The following is a 22178-nucleotide window of genomic DNA, read 5'->3' on the forward strand; positions in this document are numbered from 1 at the left end:
GTATGTAGCTGGAAAATGCGTTGACTACAAATTTTGATGTAAAACCTGCCAACCTTCAAATATTTGTATAACTCACCATTGTGAAATATTATTTAAAAGCACCAAGGCAGAATGTATATGTTGAATCAGTTGGGGGTGGTGGTAAACAAGGGAGAAAATGAAAAGTAGAAATGAGTTAAAATTCAAATAAGCAAAAGTGTCTTGTGCGATGTACCACCTCAAGGGTTTTCACAAGCTGGAGGGTAGGTCTAAATCTCAGAAGTGAACAGTGAGGTATTTCAAAGCAGTCACACAACACCAGAGAAACAAACTTACCAGCCGCTGTTTCATTCTCTGTCCGTGGGTGAACAGATGGTTGCAGAGTTGCCTTCCAGGTATAAATTATTATTTTTTTGTTTGAGAGTAAATACAGCAATAAGTGAAGCTGGAGAAACACCTCTTTCCATGTTCTTTTTCTTTTTTCTTTTTGGTTTTTGGAGACAGGGTTTCTCTCTGTAGCTTTGGAGCCTATCTTGGCACTTGCTCTGGAGACCAGGCTAGCCTCGAACTCACAGAGATCCCCCTGCCTCTGCCTCCCTAGTGCTGGGATTAAAGGCATGCGCCACCAACGTCCGGCTCTTTGTATGTTCTTTAATGTGAGATAATTGTGTTTTGTGGCCCAGGCATTATTTTATGTCACCCCTCAGTTCTATTTCATTGCTTTTTTCAGTAGAGGACAGTCCTGGACTGTAGATCCTAGCAAAGGTGCCACGAACATTGGGCCCCTGTTTAGGCCATCTATCTTTCTCTTTTATTTCTTCCAGTGTACAGGGGAATTAGCCAAGCCTGAGTTTGAAATACAGTAATTACTTAACCAGAGGATTGCAATAGTAACTCTTTCCTTACCTGCCAAAATAGGCCCATTACCTTGAAAAACGAGAGTATTATTCAGCATCCAGATCAATATATTTGAGGGTTTTTTTTTCCTTCTTCTTCCTATTTCATAAACCATTGGGCTCTAACTGGAAAAGGAAACATATTTGAATATTTTTGGAACCTAAAACTATAGAAATCACCGTGGCTTCCAATAAAACTTTCAAACAAATGCAATGAAGCAAAGTCTCACATAAAAAATAAAAACCAGCCACCCTGACAGCATGTGAATACTAGAGGGGATTTTAGGCAATAGATATTAAATCAGCATACACCTCCTGGATTACCTCTGCAGAACATTATAGGTGGTCATTCTTTGCATGTGTGTGCAACACTTTCTGGTTGTTAAGGGAAATTCAAGCCTCACCTCAGTATTGTGGTTTTGGAAACCTTAATAGAAAGGCAGCCAGGGTCTCTTTTCAAGCAGAGAGGCCTGTCTCTAGTCCTCAGGAAGGTTAGTCAGAGTTGAAGCCCCCAGAAGTCGGTGCCCGGTGCTAGCCTAGCTGCCCCGGCCTCGGGCATCCCTCCCCCTCCCTTTTTTTCTGTCTTCCTTTTCATCAGAGCTCCTACACCCACCCCATCTGGCTGCTTCTTCTCCATCTTCGCTTTCTCTCATAAGTGGTCAAAATGGGAAACAGAATATATCTATTTGTTGCTTGGTGTGGTGCTCAAAAGGTTTTTCTCCCCTTCCAAATTCTTTCTTTCTTTATTAATTTTTATTAACGGGTTTAAAAAGAAATCTCCAACAAGGTTCTCCACCGGTTCATGCACCGACCCCCCCCCCTCCACCGGATTGTCATTTGCTACAGTACTGGGGTGGGGTGTCGCGGGGGGGGGGGGCTGCTGGGCTGTGTGGTGGCGCGGGGGGGCGCCCGAGCGCCGGCGCGGCTGGCAGCGGGGCGGGGCTGGGACGCGGCGCGGCTGCCGCAGGGGAGCGGCGGCGGCGGGCGCGAGGGGCGGGGCGCACTCCGCAACTTCGGCCGCGGTCGCCGGGCGCTCTCCCCGCGCGCGCCGCTGCGGGGCTTGTGCGCTGGCCCGGCCCGGGATCACCCTGCGCGCCGCGCGCCCGTCGGGGACCGCTGGCGCCTCCCGCGGGGAGTCCTCGCCCACGCGTCACCCGCAGCGGCTGGGGGACCCTGGGACGTGCGGGGTCGCGAGGCCGAGCCGGGCGCCCCCCAGTGGCCAGAGCCGGCCCCCATGGCTGGGCCGCGCGGAGCCGAGCGGGCAAGGTGAATCCAGCCCCGGGGCCCGCAGCCGGAGCGCTTGGCTGGGGCGCCGGCTCCATGGGCAGCGGCGCTTGGCACGATGATGGACGTTAACAGCAGCGGCCGTCCCGACCTCTACGGCCACCTCCGCTCGCTCATCCTGCCGGAGGTGGGGCGCGGGCTGCAGGATCTGAGCCCCGACGGTGGCGCCCACCCGGTGGTGAGCTCCTGGATGCCGCACCTGCTGAGCGGCGTCCGGGAGGTGACCGCCAGCCCCGCGCCCACCTGGGACGCGCCCCCGGACAATGTCTCCGGCTGCGGGGAGCAGATCAACTACGGCAGAGTCGAGAAAGTTGTGATCGGCTCCATCCTGACGCTCATCACGCTGCTGACGATCGCAGGCAACTGCCTGGTGGTGATCTCGGTGTGCTTCGTCAAGAAGCTCCGCCAGCCCTCCAACTACTTGATTGTGTCCCTGGCGCTGGCTGACCTCTCGGTGGCTGTGGCGGTCATGCCTTTCGTTAGCGTCACAGACCTCATCGGGGGCAAGTGGATCTTTGGCCACTTCTTCTGCAACGTTTTCATCGCCATGGACGTCATGTGCTGCACGGCCTCGATCATGACCCTGTGCGTGATCAGCATCGACAGGTAAGGGCCAGGCGGCCCCGTCCCAGGCTGCGCTGGGGATGTGCCGGGCGCTGAGCCCGCGCCAGTCTTTCCTGGGAGGATCAAGCCAGACTTCCCCTCGGGATAAAGGGCTGAGCTTAAAATACAACCCCACACCCATTCCCCTACACCAACCAGACAACTTCAAGCACAGGCTAAGCACACCTTTAAAAGAAACCTTGAAATGTTTCTGGTTTAGTGTGGTGACGAGTTTAAGACCAGAGTTTTTAAAAGCACTAGCAATTCCACCAGGGGGGTCCCTTTGCAGTTTTTTTTTTTTTTTTTTTTTTTTTTTTTTTTTTTTTTTGAAATGGGTTTGAAAGCTCTCTAGCTTGACAAACCATTGCTGTAACCCATAAAACTATTTCTTTCTTTAAGAAATAAGTCAGGAGGGAAAAGGCACGATGATTCCCAGACCCTGGAGGATGAAGAAAGGCCTCTGAATGGCCTTTGCATTGGGTTCTTAAACGCTGCACTCTTACCAATGCTAATTCTGAATTTTGTTCTCGTGAAAGTCTGGTTTCAGTGTTTGGCCATGCTGTCGGTTTCCTGCAAGCTTACCGACTGGAGCCTGACTCCTGTCTTAAAGGTTGGTTCTAGTCTTTCGTCATATTCCTTGGGAATCTAGGAATATAATCTCGAGAACTCCCCAGTGGAGCATTGAAGCAGAGGTTGTCCATCTATCGGGGATGCTGGGAAAAGAAAAAAAAAAACAAAAAAAACAAAATAACAATGCTGCTTTGGGGGGTGTAGAGTAGGAGAATCCTTGGAATCCTTGGAGTTTCTTCAGATTCTAAGAATATAAGGATGTTGGGATGAAGCTGCTTTTTGGCCTTACACATATGCAAATGACAACTTGAAGTATGGGTTCAATACTCTTTGGCTACAGAACAATTCTGTTTCATTTGTAATAGAAAATATTAAACCACAAATACCCACACTTGAATTCTGCTGGTGACTTCAACCCAGCACAGGACTGTACCCTGTTGTGTTTAATGATACAGAGAAACAGTTGCTTATTTTCTTAGTGGACCCGTAGAACCTTTAAATGTGTAGATCTTTCAGCATGGGGAGAATAATTGATGCCTCTGCATTTAAAATGACAGTGCCTCAGAGGATGCAGTGGCATGTAGCTGAGTTTCCTCCCCATTTCCTCCTTGAAAACCTTGCTATGCATGGTTTGTTGTGTTTGAAATGTTCTTCTATTTTGCTGCTTGACCAGAGTTTATAATTACTAAATAAAGGGAGCAATAGGAAAGGAAATGTTTGTCAAGAAAAAGAAACATATTGTAGTTGTATTTAGGTAGTGACTCAGATTTTTTTTTTTTTTTTTTTTTTTTTTTTTTTTTTTTGTAAAATGATCCTGCCATTTTATGTCATGACAGGAGCTTCTGACAGCAAACACGGGATTATTTTAAGACTGGAGCATGAACTGCCTATGTGAGAATATTGGCACCAAACTTGGCAGCTGAAGTTCTGAATTACTGTAGTTAAAAATGACAAAAACATATGCATTTACAGTCTGGCTGTGACAACAGGAACTCGGAGAGTGCATTCCATATACATAATAAGGATATCCAGGAGTTATACACGCACAGACACTGACTGCTCAGCCAACCAAAAACAGTTCTTCCATGACTGGAGTCCTTGTAAATGGACTATAGTGTAATAAAACAAATATCAATTTATGATGCAAGTGATGTCTTTATAGCCCTTTCTTCATCTTGTAATTGGAAAATGATAAACAGCACATTGCACTAACTTGTGAGCCAGCTTCTGTTGCTGTAGGCACATTCAGGTTCTGCTGAGCTCACCCTGTGATTCCTACACTTGGGGTAAAGGCATCCTTTCTCTGTGTGCACATACAATCTACTACCAGCAGGATGTCCTGAGCACAGTGTACAGGCTAATTCTTCCTGGCAAGATCTCAACTTTCCATTAACTATACCCTTGTGATTGTTACAAGTTATGGCAATAATATAGGCATATGTTTTATCTTTTGTTCCTGCAAGAATTGACCCATTGGTGAATTCCCATCTAAACAGAATTTTAGATCTACATATTATTTTTTAGATAAAATGGAGAATTGATGACATTGACAGAAATACTGATGTTTTTTCTCTCAAGAACTTCCAAAGCTAGAAGTTGGAAGAATTAAAAATGTATTTGTAACTGAGGTAAATTATTTCAGAAAAAAAGTACTTTCTTCAGCTCTGTTGTGGAACATGGCAGACGACACAAAATATACCATCAAAACAATTTATTCTTCATTCATTCCCCAAGTAAGTAAAATCGGTGACATTGTACCTTGTACTGAGCAACCAAGAGCGAGCAACACTATTCTTCTTAGCCCACACTATGCTATTGTACAAATTTGGTTATCTGTTGTACACATAACCTGACCAAAGTGAAACATGAAATTTTTCTTCACCATTTCCTCCATGCTGGACTACTTGCCTAGTTGTTTCTAATGCAAAACCACATCATTTTCCATAGGCCTCAAAATTCCCATCCTGAACCTCTTTCCGAGAATGAATCATATTCATTAAAAGAAAAATAAAAGAAGTAGCATCTGTTAGATTAGAAAACTCTCATTGCATCTCATCCCTTCTCAAAGAGTTGGCTTTTTATTAATGCTTATACTTTGGTCTATCTTTGCCTTTTCTTCTCTACTAGGTCAACTTCAGCCTTCTGTCTTCAAGAATTCCTTATTTTTGGACTTATTTCTTTCTCTAGTTTTTATATTGCTTCGTGGTTAAGCTCAAAGAACTGTTTCCACAACTGTAGTTCCTTCTTCACTGTTCAGTATGTGATTTCGATATTACCAGGTCTACTGCCATGTTTAAACTTGTCTTCTAGTTTCATTTCGTACCCCATCCATTTCCTCAGAAAAATCTAGAATGATCTATACTGTTATTATTGTTATTATTATTATTATTATTATTATTATTATTAGGAGAGTGAACATAGATTTATTAATGAAAAGTGCTAAAGAACTCCTGAGAGTGAGAGAGACTCCAGGGAAGGAACATTCTAATCTTTGAAAAAAATTGTAGTTAAGATAAAGTTAAGTATATTAAATACACATTTTTTTCCTTTTGAAACAAAATCTTACTATGTAGCTCAGGCTGGTCTTGAACTCATAATTCTCCTGCCTTGGTTTTCCAATTGTTGGATTACAGCTATGAAATGATAATAGGATAATGCATAGATCTTAAATGTCTAGTCCAATGCATGTGATCAGCAACACAGGAAAGGTACAGTTTCATCATCTTACAAGGCCCCTTGTGCCTTTCTTAGCTAGTTCCCTTCATAAAGTTATGTAGTCAAGGGTGGCCTCAGACTTGCTGTGGGACCCAAGAGTGGCCTTGAACTCTTGATCCCTGTTTCTGTTTCCCAAGTGCTTGGATTCTAGATCTGTGCCACCACACCCAGCTTCAAGTTGCCTAATATATAGAGTTTTAAAACACTCAGAATAAACCTTATTTGTTGTCTTTGGAACTTATATAAGAAATAGAAGTATGAACTGGTGCAGAGGCTTGATGGACATCCAGTTCAGGGGAGAGATGATCTCAGGTGGGTTCCATTAGGAATTAGCACATGTTAAGTATATCAAGAATTTTTTTAAATGTCTTAGATGTAGATACAATATTATTATGATTTGTATAGCTTTCCATATACCTGAAATGTGTTATGAAATTTACATTTTGAAATACATATAGAACAGTGTACATTCTAGGTACAGAGCCTAGTAAATAACAGAGCTTATCTTTATAGTCCTACACACACACACACACACACACACACACACACACACACACACACACACACACATATATATATATATATCAGTATCAACCTCACAGAGGCCTTTGTCTTCCCTCATTCTTCAGAAAGTACAATATAACCTCTATTAGGTACTCAAGAGAGAATGAATGAAGAGTAAGTTGTTTTGCAATGTTCATGAGGAAGCCACTGTCCTGACTTTTAGCATCATGACATAGTTTTTCTTGACTAGTGATCCATTTATTTTTATTTATGAGTTGCATCTCATTGTACAACAATGCAATAATTTGATATATATATGTACACACACACACACACACACACACACACATACATATATATATATATATATATATATATATATATATAATTTAAATTTCTGGTTTGTGCTATTACATATAAAGCTGCTCTGAATGTTGAGATCTCATATCCTGAACCACAAACAGGAAGCAGAGACAGCAAACCTGAAATGATGAGAGTCCTTAAATTCTCAAAGCCCACCTCCAGTGACAAACTTCCTCCAGCAAAGCCACTCCTCCTAAGCCTCCCCAAACAGTGCCATCAGCTGGGAACTAAGCTTTCACCTGCCTGAAACTACAGGGAACATGGCATTCAAATAGATGCAAAGCAGACAAATCACGGGGTTCATTATGTTAATTCAATTACGATATGATCTATATGTTATTTTTCTTATTACTGTGATAAAATATTTGATAAGGAACTTGAGGTAGAATAAGTTTGTTTTGGCTTATAGTTTGAGGGGAAGTTATGGTGGCTGGACATAAAACAACAGTTCACATTGTTTTCACAGTCAGGAAGTAAAGAAAGATGGATATTGATCTTATGACTTTCTCCTTGTAATTCAGTCTAGGATACTAGCTCATGATATAGTGTTGCCCACATTGATGGCAGGTCTTCCCTTTTCACTTAAAACTTGCTGGAATCATTCTTCCAGACATGTCCAGAGGTGATGCTAAATTCAATCAAGTTGATAGTGAAGATAACCACAAAGTACCTCTTTTTAATTTATCATCCAAATATATCACTTAAATCATACCATTCTACTCCTGGCTCCTGAAGTCTAATTTTCATCTTAATGCAAAAATACATTTAATTCATCTCTAAATGTCTTCATAGACTTCACTGTTCAGAAGTCCAAAGTCTATTCTGAAGCTCAAAGGAATGTCTTAACTATGATTGCCCATAAACAGCAGCAGCAGCAGCAGCATTAGCGTCAACAACAAACACTGTCTTTGGCTTCAGTATATAATGGAATAGAAGAAACATTTGCATGCCGAAAGGGTGGACTGGGATGCTAGTAAAGAATGGCCAGACCAGGGTAAAACCAAAACCATTCAGGGTAAACCCCAAACCCTTTAACTCCATATCTGCCATTTGGGACTCACGACGAAATCACCTGAGCTCCAACAGCCTTAGGCAGTTCTGCTTCTCCAATTAGGCTGCAGATAGCACATACAGATTCTACTATTGCTCAGGGGAGAAGGCATCAGTTACCCCCTGTGATTTTAGCTTTCCTTGGTGGATGTCCCATGTTCCTGGCATCTCTTAAAATACTGGAGTCTCCATTTCAACTTAAGCTTCACCGTCCCAGCTTTAGGAAATGCTCTCCTAGGTTTTCTTGGAGGGAATCCAACTTTGCTACACACTGCCTGGCCTCAGTTGCTTTCTGGAACCTGAGTGAAAGCCCACGTGACTCTATTCCCTCTTATATCTTTTCATGCCTGAAGAATCAATACCATGCATAAGACAGTGCCTCTTGAGATACAGCCTGGGACTCTTGAACCATAACTGCAGCAGCCCCTGCACACCTTTGAGGCTGACCTGGGAAAGCACTTCCCTAGATGGCCATTTGGAACTGAGAATCCTTTCGCTAGCATTCTCTGTCCAGTCTCTGACTTTTCAAATGTATTTGCATCATTATAATCTGGAGCCTTCAATGGATGGGGTCTTTCTATTATCGTGATGCAGGGTGAGAGCTTTCCCTTTATGACGCTAACAACTTCAACAATTGCAGATTATTTCTCCGCACCCTTCTTCCTCACAGCTTTAAGCTCTCTCACGCTCCTTTCCCTCACCAAGTTGCATTTTTTTGTATTGTCCTGCTTTGGGTGTCCTCTCACTGTAGACCTGGTTAAGAGCAGTAACCATAGCCATGTCTCAGTCTGTTGGGTATCTTGCCTTGAAATTTCCTCTATCAAACAATTAGTCAATTATTTCAAAAGTCATCCTCATTCCAATCCTCAGGACAGGCAGAATGGTTCTTTGCAAGAGTACAACACAAATGGCCTCTAGCCTAAGTCCTGATAGAATTCTTGCCTTACTCTGAAGCCTCATGAACCCAGGCATCCGCTTTCCACAGTTCTCTTGGCATTCTGGTCTTCCAGACTCTTACTGAAGTGGTCCACTGAGCTCTGTTTACAGCTAGGGCTTCTTTAGCTTGAAGATCCAGACCCTTCTTCCATTCTCACCTGCTGATTGGTTCTCAGTGCCTAGGATCTATAATGTCGGATTTATCACAATTGAGCTCCTGCTACTAACTTTCTTTATTAGGTATATTTCTTGTTGCTGTGGCCAAATACCTGAAGAAAATCACTTTAAAGGAGAAGTGTTTTATTTTGAGACAAGGTCTCCCATTATACTTAGAGCTCACCAACTGGCTAGGCTGGCTGGCCAGCCTGAGGGATTCCTGGTTTTTGCTTCCTGAGCACTGGGATAACAGATACACCTGCCACACCTGGCCTTTCTGAACCTGGGTGCTAGGGGTCCAAACTCAGCCCCTTGCACTTTTTTAGCAAACACTTTTCTGGCTGAGCCATTTCCCAAGCCCTGAGAATGGGTTGAGTTTGAGGGGATATAGTTTACTGTAGTGTGAAACCATTCTCGCAGTATCATAATACAGCTGGTCACATCTCAGTCAAGAAACACAGGGAGATGGATGCTGGTGCTTAGCTTACCTGCTCCATTTTTTTTTTTAAATCCAGCATCCTAGCCCATGAGATGGTGATGACTCCATACAGGGGATCTTTCCTTTTCAGTTAAACTTTTTGTGAAACACCTTCTTGACACAACCAGAAAATGTTTCCATGGTGATATTAAATCCAATCAAATTGAAATGAAGGTGAACCATCACAAGCCATCCCCCTAAGTCTTGTTCCACTGATGAAATACTGCCACTGGCAGATACCCCTTTCTAGGATGTAGCTTTCTTAGGATTTCAGCTCAGTGACTTCTCCCTCTGACTTATATTTTAGTGTCTTGAGAACTGTGAGACTGTCAAAACTCCCACTGAAAACTTTTGGTATGGGATCTTTGTGCTTCTTAGCCTCCTGCTCTCCTCTGTTCCAGAATTCAGCAAATGTCTTGAGTGGAATGCCAGATTAGTGCTTACTTGGTTTTCTTGTCCTCCCTTCTCACTGGGTTCTTGGCCTCTTGAGTCTCTAATTTTTGTCTGTCTGGTCCCAAAAGATTGTCAAAAGCTCTTCTGGTGTTTTTAACTCTTAAAAGCAGTTCTGTGTTTAGGCTCTTCACTGGATCCTCAGCCCTTTAGGTCTGACCCACTTTTGGCTAATGACTCAGTGGTATTTTAGCCTACCTTCCTGTCTTCTGTAGTGCTTTTAGTCCTGAAGTCCTACTGCTTAAACAGCTCTGTGAGGCCTACCAGAAGGTATGCATGCACTTTGTGTTGTATCAAGCTTTTTATAGTTGCTTTAAGTGGAAACATGGGTCTGAAACATCTGAAAACCTCATTACAGCAAGAAATGAATGTGTGCCTGAAATAGTTTAAACATACAAATATAGAAACAGCATCATGTAAATTTCTTGTTTAAAGCCCATCATTAGCTTTTCCTTTCATTTGGGGTGGAATTAAAACCCGTTTGGCATATGGACAAGGACCTTGATTTGTCCCTGTCTTGCTCTTCCACATCTTGTAGAATATTATGTTTTGCTCTCTACATTCTGTTTTTATTGATTTTGTTTTTTTCCCATGATACCAAATGCTTTCCTGTATCAACCATACTTCAAGAAAAAAAACCATTAAATAATATTCACTCATATTTTTCGTAACATTTTGCGTACATGTGTACTGTACACCATATATAAGTGTTGGATCACCCAAGAGTGGAGTTACAGACATTGTGAGCTGCCATGTGGGTGCTTGGAATTGAACCCAGGCTTTCTGGAAGAGCAACCAATGCCCTTAATCCTTAGCCATCTCTCCAGCCCCCAATCACAGCATTTCAACAGTGATGGACTACATATGCAATTTTAGTCTCATAAAATTATATCACCTAGTAATGTTATAGCCTGTCTTAGTTAGGGTTTCTATTGCTATGAAGAGAAACCATGACCATGGCAGCTCTTATAAAGGAAAAACATTTATTTGGGGCAGTTTACATTTTCAGAGGTTTAGTCCATTATCATCATGGTGAGACATGACAGTGTGTAGGAGACACGGTGCTTACTACATCTTGATATACAGGTAATAGGAAGTGCTATGTTCACTGGGTGGTATCTTGAGCATATTTGAGAGATCAAAGCCCACCTCCACAGTGACACACTTCCTCCAACAAGGGCACACCTTTGGGGGCCATTTTCTTTCAAACCGCCACATTTCATTCCCTGGCATCCTAAGGCCTGTAGCCATATTATAATGCATTCAGTCCAGCTTTGCTGGCTTTCTGTCTTTCAGTGCCTAAGCTTGACTGTCCTGAAATTTGCTCTGTAGACCAGGCTGGCCTCAGACTCAGAGATTCACCAGCCTCTGCCTTCCAAGGACTGGGATTAAAGGAGTATACCACTACACCTGGCTCTAGCTTTTCTTTAATTCCTTTTCACAAGTTGGAAACTTAGCTAGGTGGGATCTTACCCTGAGGTCACCACTCCTTTTATTTTATTTCTTAATCTGTTTATCTCCCTGAATATACAATTTAGCTCCATTCCACTCCTGGTGCTTCTTTCTCCTCAAATATTTTCCTTGCTCAGTTTTCTCCTTTTCGTTATATATCTTTATTGTAGTTAACACCAGCAACCACAAAAACAGAGGCTATACTAGGCTCCTTGGATATTTCTTCTGCCAAGGGAATTAGTCCAAAACTCTTTACTTTAGCTTCAGACAAACTTTTTGGATAAGAGCAAAAACCAACCACATTTTTCATCAAAATATCACAAGAATGATTCCAAGGCAACAAAATAAAATTCTTCTCTGAAACATCTTGAGCCAGCCCTTGGCAGTTTGAATTAATATCAGCACCATTGTCTTCTATGCTCCTACTAGTAATACCCACTAAGCAGGCCACTGCTTTCCTAACCCAAAGCACCAAAGTCCAATTCCTCCAAACAAAAACATGGTCAGGCCTATCACTGCAATACCCCTGTCCCTGGTACTAACTTCTGTCTTAGTTAGGGTTTGTATTGCTTTGAAGAGACACCATGAAAGGAAAACATTTAATTGTGGTGGCTTGCTTACGTTTTCAGAGGTTCAGTCCATTATTATCAGGTGGGACATGACTGTGTGTAGGCATTCATGTGCCAGAGCAGGAGCTGAGAGTCCTACATCCTGAGCAGGCAACAGGAAGTGGTCTGAGTCACTGGGAAGTATCTTGAACATATGTGAGACCTCAAAGCCCGCCTCCACAGTGATACACTTCCTCCAACAAGGCCACACCTACTCCAACAAGGCCACACCCCCTACTAGTGCCACTCCCTCTGGGTCCATTTTCTTTGAAACCACCACATGGCATTTTGATTTGGGCAAATAATGTGTTTCCATAATGATGAAACTGACTGGAAATGAACTTCTTGGAGTACATCTCCAGACTCTGCTGCTAAGAAATACCTGACTGTATTTGTAAAGCCAAGTTCATATTTGAAATTCTGCTAATTAATGGTCGATGTTTATTCTTTGTTCTACTTGTTTTTGAGATAGGATCTTATAATGCAGTCTAGTCTGCCATTGAACTGGCAATTTACATACCTCAGCCTCCCAAGTGCTGAGATTATAGGCGCGTACTACCATGATGCACAGTAGTTAACTTTGCTCTTGTTAGAAAGCTTAAAATTGTCCCACCCTCCAGATGAGCAATAAATTAAATGTCTGAAAAAATAGTAAATGTTGGCAAGAACGAGGAATGAAGAGAACTATCATATGTTAGCAGTGGGACTACAAACTGATGAACCATTTAACATGTTTTACTGTTGTCATGTGTTACTGAGGACACGCATACACACACACACATATTATGCCTTTGTTACTTTACTACAAGTATATATAAGAGAAATTCTTGTCTATTAAAAGCATTCTATAAAAGTGTTTAGAGTACTCACCAATTTAAAACTCTTGAGAATTTGAGACATATGTGTCAATGATAAAATGAGTAAATAAATTGTGATATATATAGATAGTTGAATAACTTGACTATGAATCAGATCTACTCAGAGATCTTACTAAAACACAGCACTGATTAAATATAATTTTAGATGTCATATCATTTTAACAATGAATATTGTAGGGTCACATACAAAATGTTGACCAGAAGGAACAAAGTACAGAAAAACAAATATATGTGACTCCATGCATAAGAAAAGTAATAAATAGACAACATTGTGTAGATGTGTATTACTGGTGACTTAAATAAGGAGTGAACGTAGCTGAAGAGGACAAGAATAATTATCATTTCTGGGTGGGAAAGAGATGTCGATCCAAGTGACACGCTCCTGGGGCATTGCAATGCTTGCTTTCTGGACTGTAGTTGTAATTGTAGTTTAAAATTATTGTTAAGCATCCACATACATTTTAGGCATTTCCTAGCACAAACATGTCACTTTGTAGCAAAAAAAACAAGGCTATTTATTTGATGACAACTTGTGAAGTGCATTTGGTTCTCTTTGAGATGTATGATTAACTGAGCAGATGCAGTTGTTATTGTTTAGTCCCTGCTGTTTAGCTCCCTATGTGGGGGCAGGGGTCATCTTTGGGTTGTTCACAGTTACAGGAAGTCATCTGGTGCTTTTCCAAGAGCCACAGTGTTTAGTTCTGACTGGTGTCTGGCTGAAGTCTTGCTTTGCTGCCAGGTTCTATGACTCATTGCCTTCGATGATCTGAGTTTGGCTGTTGGCATTAGTTCTGCTGTGATCAGCAATGCAGGGGCATTCTGGCCTTTCCAGATCATCTTTCTCTTCGAAGGAAGTCATTCTTTCTCAGCTCTATATTAATTTGCAGCTTGTACATACATTTTAAGGATCTTCTAGCTTTGCTAAGGAAAGAAGAAACAGAATCCCTTGTTCTTTTGGGAGGTAACACTTCCCACAAGCAACTTGAATTTTCTTCTTATGTTAACAGGGTTGCTTTTTTTGTTCATAGACCAATTCCACATATCAAATTTTTTCTCATCCTCCCTGCAGCATTATAAAGTGATTGTTCTTATCTCTATGTTCTGTTAGAGGAACCAAAGGTTTGGAGGGCACAGGTGGCTTGTCTAAGGATATACAATTTATAGAGATGGACCCATGTTCAAACCAATTCAAGAAATATATGTTTATGTGTTGTATATACATATATAATGTGTTTTGTATAAATATAAATGTTTATATTTATATGTTTTATAACTTTATAATTTATAAATAAATATAAAACATAGAAATAATATTTTCAGAAAATAACAGGAAAAGTATATTTGTAAAATATAATAGAAGTTGCGATAATATGGGCTAATAGTGGGGATAAATCTTGTCTTAGAGCACGATAGAAATGTAAAATTAGGTTGTTGATGAAAGTACCAGGAAGTATCCCAGGCACAGGAAGTATCCCAGGCAAAGGAAAAGCACCCATGAATGGAGGCTACAATGTAGCATATGAGTGAGTTCAGAGAGAAGAGCAGGAAGAATTTCCAAGAGAAGGGATGTCAAGGAAAAACCTCAAGCCAGTATGACTTTGCCCCTTGTTGCTGATTCTGCAGTTGTTCCCCCCAGTCTTTATCCTGTCCTTCCTTTTCAATTATAGAAATATTATCTGAGCCCCCTCCCCCACACTCAGGTTAAGGTTTCCTATAGTGAAGACTATTTCCTAGCTTCTCTTGCAGTCAGGTATGGTCATGTTACCCTATTTTTGTTCAAGAGATGTTAATAGAACTATTAATGTTTTGGCTTTGTCATAGTATCCCTCAAGACAGCATGAGCCCTTTTTATTTTGTCCTTTCTCCCTTCTTGTTGCCTAGAATAAGCACCTGGTGACGAGATGCCTGGCCACTTTGGTCAAGGATTATGCTTCAGAAGGAGGAGGCATATGAAGGAAGGGTTTCGTGGCTTCCAGGTTAAGAACTCAGGGAATCCTAAACTTCTTACTGATTAGCAATTACTACTGCGCTATTACATGGTTCAACTCAATATGAACCACTAAATCTAACTACCAATTTCCTCCCAACTTGTGCTTCCTACAAATGTTCCCAGATTCCTTGAACCTCAGTGTAGATGTGTTATTCCCATTTGTAAATAGTTCACATATTGTCTATCATTTGATGAGTGTTTCCTACATTATGTAAATTTATAGAAATATAACAGTAACCAATTATATCTCACTGAATCTTCCTAGCATCCTTGCAAGTATATTTATTGAGAATCTGACGTTGAGTATGTTGTACTTTAAAAAAAAAAAAGCAGCACTCGAGAGAAAGACACCCTGTGACAGAGACTGGGTAGAGGGGATTTTTATTGGGGGAAAGTGAATAGAAAAGGGGAGAGGGGAGGGGGGTGAATGTCCTATGGGGACTGGAGGGGGGCAGAAGAGAAGAGAGAGGCAGAGAGAGTGGAGGGAGAGACGGAGAGACAGAGAGAAAAGGGAGAGAGAAAGAGAGAGAGACAGAGAGAGAGAGAGAGAGAGAGAGAGAGAGACAGAGACAGAGACAGAGACAGAGAGATGGGAGGAGGACAGGGCTCTTTGAAAAGGGAACATTGTGAATGTGCACAGCGGCCTCTTAGTGGTTGCAGCTCAGAGCATATCCTGTCAGAACTCCAAGGGCAGGGTGGTACAGATGTCTGAATACTAACAGAGTGTCTCTTCTGATCAAAAGTGAACATGTATGACCACTTTCAAGAACTATTCTGTAGCTGAAGATGCTAAGGAAACCCCTGCACATTGCATATTACAAGGATCGTCTGAATCCAAAGCTCATTTGGTTCTTTTACAACATTGTAGCCGGAATCCAAATGAGCTTTGAATCCAGTTGTAGAGAGGAAGGAGTGATGAGCAAAGGGGTCAAGACCAGGCTGGGGAAACCCACAGAAACAGCTGACCTGAACAAGGGGGAACTCATGGACCCCAGACTGATAGCAGGGAAACCAGCATAGGACTGATCCAGACTCACTGAATGAGGATGCCAGTTTGGAGGTCTGGTTAATCTATGGGGCCTCTGGTAGTGGATCAATATTTATCCCTAGTACATGAATGGACTTTGGGAGCCCAATCCACATGGAGGGATACTCTCTTAGCCTAGACACACGGGGGAGGGTCTAGGCCCAGCTCCAAATAATATGACAGACTTAGAAGATCCCCCATGGAAGACCTCACCCTCCCTGGGGAGCAGAAAGGGGATGGAACAGGGGGTTGGTGGGGGGCAGGGGAGGAGGGGAGGGAGAGGGACCGGGGATTGACATGTAAAAGAAGCTTGTTTGTGTAATTTAAATAAAAGAAGGAAAACAAAACAAAACAAAACAAAAAACATTGTAGCCATAGCCTACTGTGTAATGTGTTAAGAAGCATTCCTGGAATCCCCAGACTTAAATAGTCTCAGATCGCTCTGCACTTTTTCCTTCTTGCAGTCACTTCAATTTGTAATTAAAGCCTTGAGAAATTGATTGTAATGAATTTATGATTCATGGGCTCATCTGTACAGTCTACATGGCAGGAGCTGGGCTTGTCTAGATAGAAATTGCATTTCTACTTCCCAGCAGAATATCTGGAAAGTAGTAAGGGTTCAGCTGTCTTTGTGGGTTGATGGAGGGAAAAAAAGGAAGGAGGGAGGGGAAAAAAGGAAGGAGTCATGTCTCAGATTCCTGGATCCACATATCTGGGCCTAACTTCTTATTCTTCAACTTGTACAGAACATGCCTCTTGGTGAAGGTGGAGTTTCCTTGGGAAAGCAAATTAGCATGAAAGAGATTGCATGGGGAGAGCAGAAGCAAGGAGTAGGCAGAGATAATGCCAAGCAATGGTCCCCCCAAGGCACTGTAAGCTGGTGAGTCACTTATGGCTCTCTGCACCTGTGGAACACAGACATTAACAAGTTGCCAGTAATGTAAAAGCCTTAGCGGCTGAAAGCCAGGGATGGTTTTTATCATCATCACTGCAGATCAGGGTAAAAATGCAAACAAAATTAAATGAAAATTCCAAAGCTTTTCCTTTTAGTGAAATCAACACATTTTCAATTAAGCTCATGAAGCTCACAAAGAAAGTCATAGATGTAAGGTCCGAAGGCAGTGCCTCAGTAGAACAGCCGGGAGTAGAAATATCATTGATTGAACGTGTACTGTATACCAGGCCCAACAACAGGTTTACATGATTCATTTTATTTAATCCCTTTAATGCTTCTGATTATTTTTATTCTGAACTCAAACCCCTCTAAGGTGAGGAAGACAAGGACATTATTTCACCATAGTTGTTTTTTTTTTTTTTTCTGGGGATAAAGAAGCAATTGCAAGGAGGTGTATGTGTGTGTACTTTGATGTCAGGTCCTTTTTGCCTTCTGCAGGTCTCTTGTTATTGGCGTTGTGAACATGATGTTAACCCAGCTGACCACAGGGCATTTTCTCTTCCCTTTCAGAAAGATATTAATGAAGATCTTAATAACAACTGTAATTATAATGTTAGCATAATGCCTTAATGTTATATTTGAAATCCTTTGAGCTGGATGTATTTCAGAGTTCTGAATTTTTTTTTTGAGTTTAGAAATGCAGTTCAGTGAATGTATATTATATAGCCGCCATGACAGTTAATTATGTGCCATCTTTATTATATTAAGAAACACCCATGTAAATGCTAAAACAATGTTTTCTGGGTATGTTTGCACTTCTTGGAAAAAAAAACTAAAGACCAAAAATTAGTAGTATCGGTTCACATAATGTTCTGCTGCTGCATAAGCTTGCTGCCAACTTAGTAGGAAAAAACCTGGCTTTTCCAAGTACAATTTCTTGTATCCAAATTCCTGGAACCTGTAAATATATGACCTTGCATAGTAAAAGGCTCAGGGGAGGTTAAGGTAGCAGGTGGAATTAAGGTTTCCAGCCAGTTGACTTTAAGGTTGAGAAATTCTCCTGGATTGTCTAGTTGTACCCAATACAATCGTAAGGTCTTTAAACGTGGCAGAGGACGGCAAGAGAGTTAGAGAAGGAGACGACGCAGTGGTGTGGTAGTTGTGGTGCTAGTCTGTGGGTGGAGGGCCCCAGCCACCGCTGCTAAGCTTTGAAAATGGAATGAACATGCCAACGGGTGGGAGTAGCTTCTGGAAGTCAGAAAAGGTGAACGGGAAATAGGTTCTTTTTGAGTCTGGAAAGGACTGCTGCCTTCTAAAGTCTTAATATCAGCCAAGAAGATACACACCCCACTTATGACCCAGATAAATATTAAATAATAATTTCATGTTGTTGTTAGGGGCTAAGTTTGTGTCCATGGGGAATCTGATACAATCAGTCTGAGAGAAAGATCTGATTTCAGAACTTTTGGGGTGTCAGGTTTATCGATGAGAATTGTGGGGCTGAGATTAGTTTTAACATGCAGTAGGCACTGCTGCATTGGTTTAACCCTTTCTACAGCCTCATAAGAAGGCACTTTTGTTGATTCTTTCTTAAGGTAGAGAAACCAAGCTCAGGAGGTTTGCAAACATTCCTAAGGTTTGCAAAAAACTGATAAAGGGAAGCCTGGGACTTGAAGCCATTGGTGTTTTGGTGGGTTAGGGTTTCAATGCTAGGGTTTTAATCTAGGCTTTTGTGTATGCTAGTCTTAACTATGTGTGAGATGCATGATACATTTCTATAGAACTGGTAGTTCTAAAGCTTTACTTTGCAGGTTTTGATAGACAAGGTGGCATGTGGATAATCGTTTACCATGAGCCTGGTTTATACTGAGTGCTGATATGTTAACCATTGTGATTATTAGTATTATTGTGTTAAAGTATGCATTTCTATTTAACAGAGAGCCTATTGCTGGACACAGAAGAATTGGATCTCTAGGAAAATATTAAACAGTCCTAATAAGTTGAAACTTGTAGGATGAAAATTAATAAGATAACCTGTGCCTCTGTCATCTGGCTGCCTTATATAGTGTTGGGTGCTCAGGATACTTGCATGTCAAAGTTTCTTCATATAAAATGGAGAAAGTAGTGAGGCCCATTTATTCCAACAAGTTGGCTATCCTTCTCTTGATTAACAAGGCAAGCTTCTGGGGCAAGGTTAAGATGAGATCACTGTGGGATACCAGGCCAACTCCTTCACAGGTTTAAGGTATAATGTAAGTGATGAACTTTAAGTAGGCATGTGTGTGTGTGTGTGTGTGTGTGTGTGTGTGTGTGTGTGTGTGAGAGAGAGAGAGAGAGAGAGAGAGAGAGAGAGAGAGACAGAGAGAGACAGAGAGACAGAGAGACAGAGAGACAGAGAGACAGAGAGAGAGAGAGAGACAGACAGAGACACAGACAGAGACAGACAGACAGACATAGAGAGACACACAGATAGAGAGACAGAGACACAGCGGGCAGGAAAAAGAGTTAAAGGATTGAATGAGTAAGCTAGAGATTTATTTAATAAGCAAATATTTCTTCTTTGCTCACTAGATATGTAAGTACTGAAGAAGCAAAGCTGAATAAAGATATAGACCCATCTTCCAGGGCTATCTAGCAGAGAGTATCAGGATTATTTTGTTTTATTTATTAGACTTTGGAGCTTGAAAAGTTCAGTTAAAGATATTGTATTACCATTAATTCCTGTGCAACATGACCTTTCCTGAAGGAGTTGTGAGTCATTTAGCTTCTAGTTGCAAACAATTGGAATGTTTTAGCTCTTCTATCAATAAAAACCAGGTACTCTGTGATTTGTTCTCAAACAGGCTTTCTGTGCCTGAAGAATTCTTAAGGACTGCTACAAAATGATTGCTCCCTAGCTCAGACCTATGATAAGGGTCACTCTTCTGATGTGTGTTGAGCTAAGAATGCCAGTCTTGGGATGAGATCTTAAGGATATGGATTCTTTGGGGACTTCTGCAGTGCTTTTATTTGGGGGACCATTCTTATTGCCCACTCATCCATTTATATTTTCATTTTCATCATGGCCTCTGTTCTGACTCAAATCCTTGAGTGTTCTGTATTGCTGAACACTCTGATACTTTCCACTTTCCAACAGACAGCTGGATAGACAGCTGTCTTCCTTCTGAATGTTTCTCTCATCTGGAACATTTGGCAGAACCATACACTAAAGGAAGCCATCAATATTTAGGCAGAAACATGAGAGACTTACAGGGCATGCCCTAATCCAGCTGTGGTCAATATGGTCCAACTGTCTTTATTGCAGAATTTTATTTTAAGAAATGCATTTTTATATGTTTGGATTTAAAATGTCTCTGCTATTCTCAGAAAAAGTCTTTACAATTCTTTTTTGCTCACGAATGGATTTTTTGTGATTTTATTCTTGACAGTTTTCTAGGCACTACAGGCTCCTATGATGCTACTGGGTACCTTTCTAAATTCCAAAGGTGGAAAGTCTTTAAAAATATCTACTGAAACATTAAGACACCCGTTTATTGTTATAGGGAATGTATCTATTTACTTCTTCAACATTTATTGATTCCCTGATCTGTTGTTTACTCTTCCATATCCTAAGCAAGACAAACATGTTATACTCTAGGATCTTATATTTTAATACAACAAAGTGGGCAAGAAACAGTTTTACAAACAGAGATATAAATATATTAGGACTATGTATGATATGGAAAATTAAAACAGAGAAGCATGTTAGAGTGGGTAACCATGGAAGGCCTTTCTAAGGAGGTAATGTAAACCTAAGATGAAAGGGTGGTGAAATGGCTCAGCTGATAAAGAACACTTTCTCCCAAACCTGGTGACCTGATTCAGTCTCTTGAATCTATGTAGTGGAAAGAAAAAATTAACTCCCACAAGTTGTCTTCTAACCTCTACATGTGGAATCCCCCACACACACACACACACACACACACACACACACACACACACACACACACACACACACACACACACCAAACTGAGATATAAGTGACATGAAGGGTATGTTCATGTAGTAAGAAGAACATTCCACTCAAAGAGAGCAGCTGTTATGAAGGCCCTGGGCCAGTGTGATTGGAGTGTAGGGCCCAAAGTAAAACCTGGGAGGAGATGAGAGTATCAAAGTAGTCATATGTTTTAGGGATTCAGGGTGAGTAAAGAGTTTGAATTTTAAGTGTGGTAGAGCCATCGGAACATTGGTTAGCAGGCTTGACCTCCATCCTCATAGTTCATGTGGCTACTTTTTGAGTAGTAACAGAGGAACAAGACTGAAAACTGGGAAGTCCACTAAAAGGCTTTTGCAATGGTTCAGGAAAGAGAAAGTTGTGGTTTGAAAAGGGTTTAGGGTAGTGAGAATGGAGAAAAGTAGAGGTATCCAGGATGTATCTTTGACTGGATATGAGAGCCTCATCATTCTTGTGTTTTTGCTCAAGAAATTCAAGAGACAGTGATGCTGTTGACTGTGCTGTAAGAGTAGTAGAGTCAGTGGCTAAAAGAAAGAGTGGTATTTTAAATGATAAATTTGGTATCAGCAGACATTTGGATATAAGAACCCAGAATTTCACAAAGAAGTCAAGGTTAAAGATAACAAATTTGAGTGTGGTGTTGGCTGGTTTTTAAATGCCCCCACCAGACTGACCTATGGGCAAGCCTGTGGTTCAGTGTTTTGATTAGTCATAGATGTGGGAGGGCCCAGTTCCCTGTGAGTGATGACACATATGGTGGTTTGAAAGGAAATGGCCCCTAAAGGGAGTGGCCCTATTGGCAATGTGGCTTTGTTGGAGTAGGTAAGGCCTTGTTGGAGGAAGTGTGTCACTGTGGGGATGGGATTTGAGGTCTCATATATGTTCAAGTCACTCAGATCATTTCCTGTTGCCTGTGGGATCAAGATGTAGCCACTTCTCTACTCTTAGCTGCTTCTCTAGCTTCGTGTCTGCTTGCAGGTCACCATGCCCTACTACGATGATAGTGGCCTAAACCTCTGAAACTGTAAGCCACCCAGTTAAATTTTTTTCCGTTATAAGACATTCTGTAGTCACGGTGTCTCTTCACAGCAATAGAAACCCTAACTAAGACACCACATATAGGCTGGTCATCCTGGGTGCTATAAGAAGGCAGGCTGAGCAATTCATAGGGAATAATTAAGCAAGAAGCCCTCCTCCATGGCCTTTGTATACCAGTTCCTGTTCCCAGGTTCCTGCCTTGAGTTCCTGACCTGACTTCTCTGAATGATAAACTAAAAGCTATACAGTGAGGTAAACCCTTTCTTCAAGTTGCTTATTGTCATGGTGTTTTATCATAGCAATAGAAACCT

The 22178-nt window shown here is 41.5% G+C and overlaps 1 protein-coding gene across 3 annotated transcripts in view; it reads left to right on the forward strand.

The window, feature by feature from the left end:
- The window catches only part of Htr7 (5-hydroxytryptamine receptor 7), a 113180-nt gene that overhangs the window by 22190 nt on the left and 68812 nt on the right, over positions 1-22178 (forward strand). For 2 of the 3 annotated variants that reach the window (XM_027406349.2, XM_027406352.2), the window contains exon 1: positions 2197-2765. The exons of the other annotated variant lie outside the window; for it this stretch is intronic. In XM_027406349.2, the coding sequence (XP_027262150.1) occupies positions 2218-2765 (548 nt within the window). In that variant the 5' untranslated portion in view covers positions 2197-2217. Of the gene's footprint in view, positions 1-2196; positions 2766-22178 lie in introns of those variants that run through there. 3 annotated transcript variants of the gene reach the window in all.

Source organism: Cricetulus griseus, chromosome 3 (genome assembly GCF_003668045.3).
Source record: "Cricetulus griseus strain 17A/GY chromosome 3, alternate assembly CriGri-PICRH-1.0, whole genome shotgun sequence".
In the NCBI taxonomy this organism is placed as follows: Eukaryota; Metazoa; Chordata; class Mammalia; order Rodentia; family Cricetidae; genus Cricetulus; species Cricetulus griseus.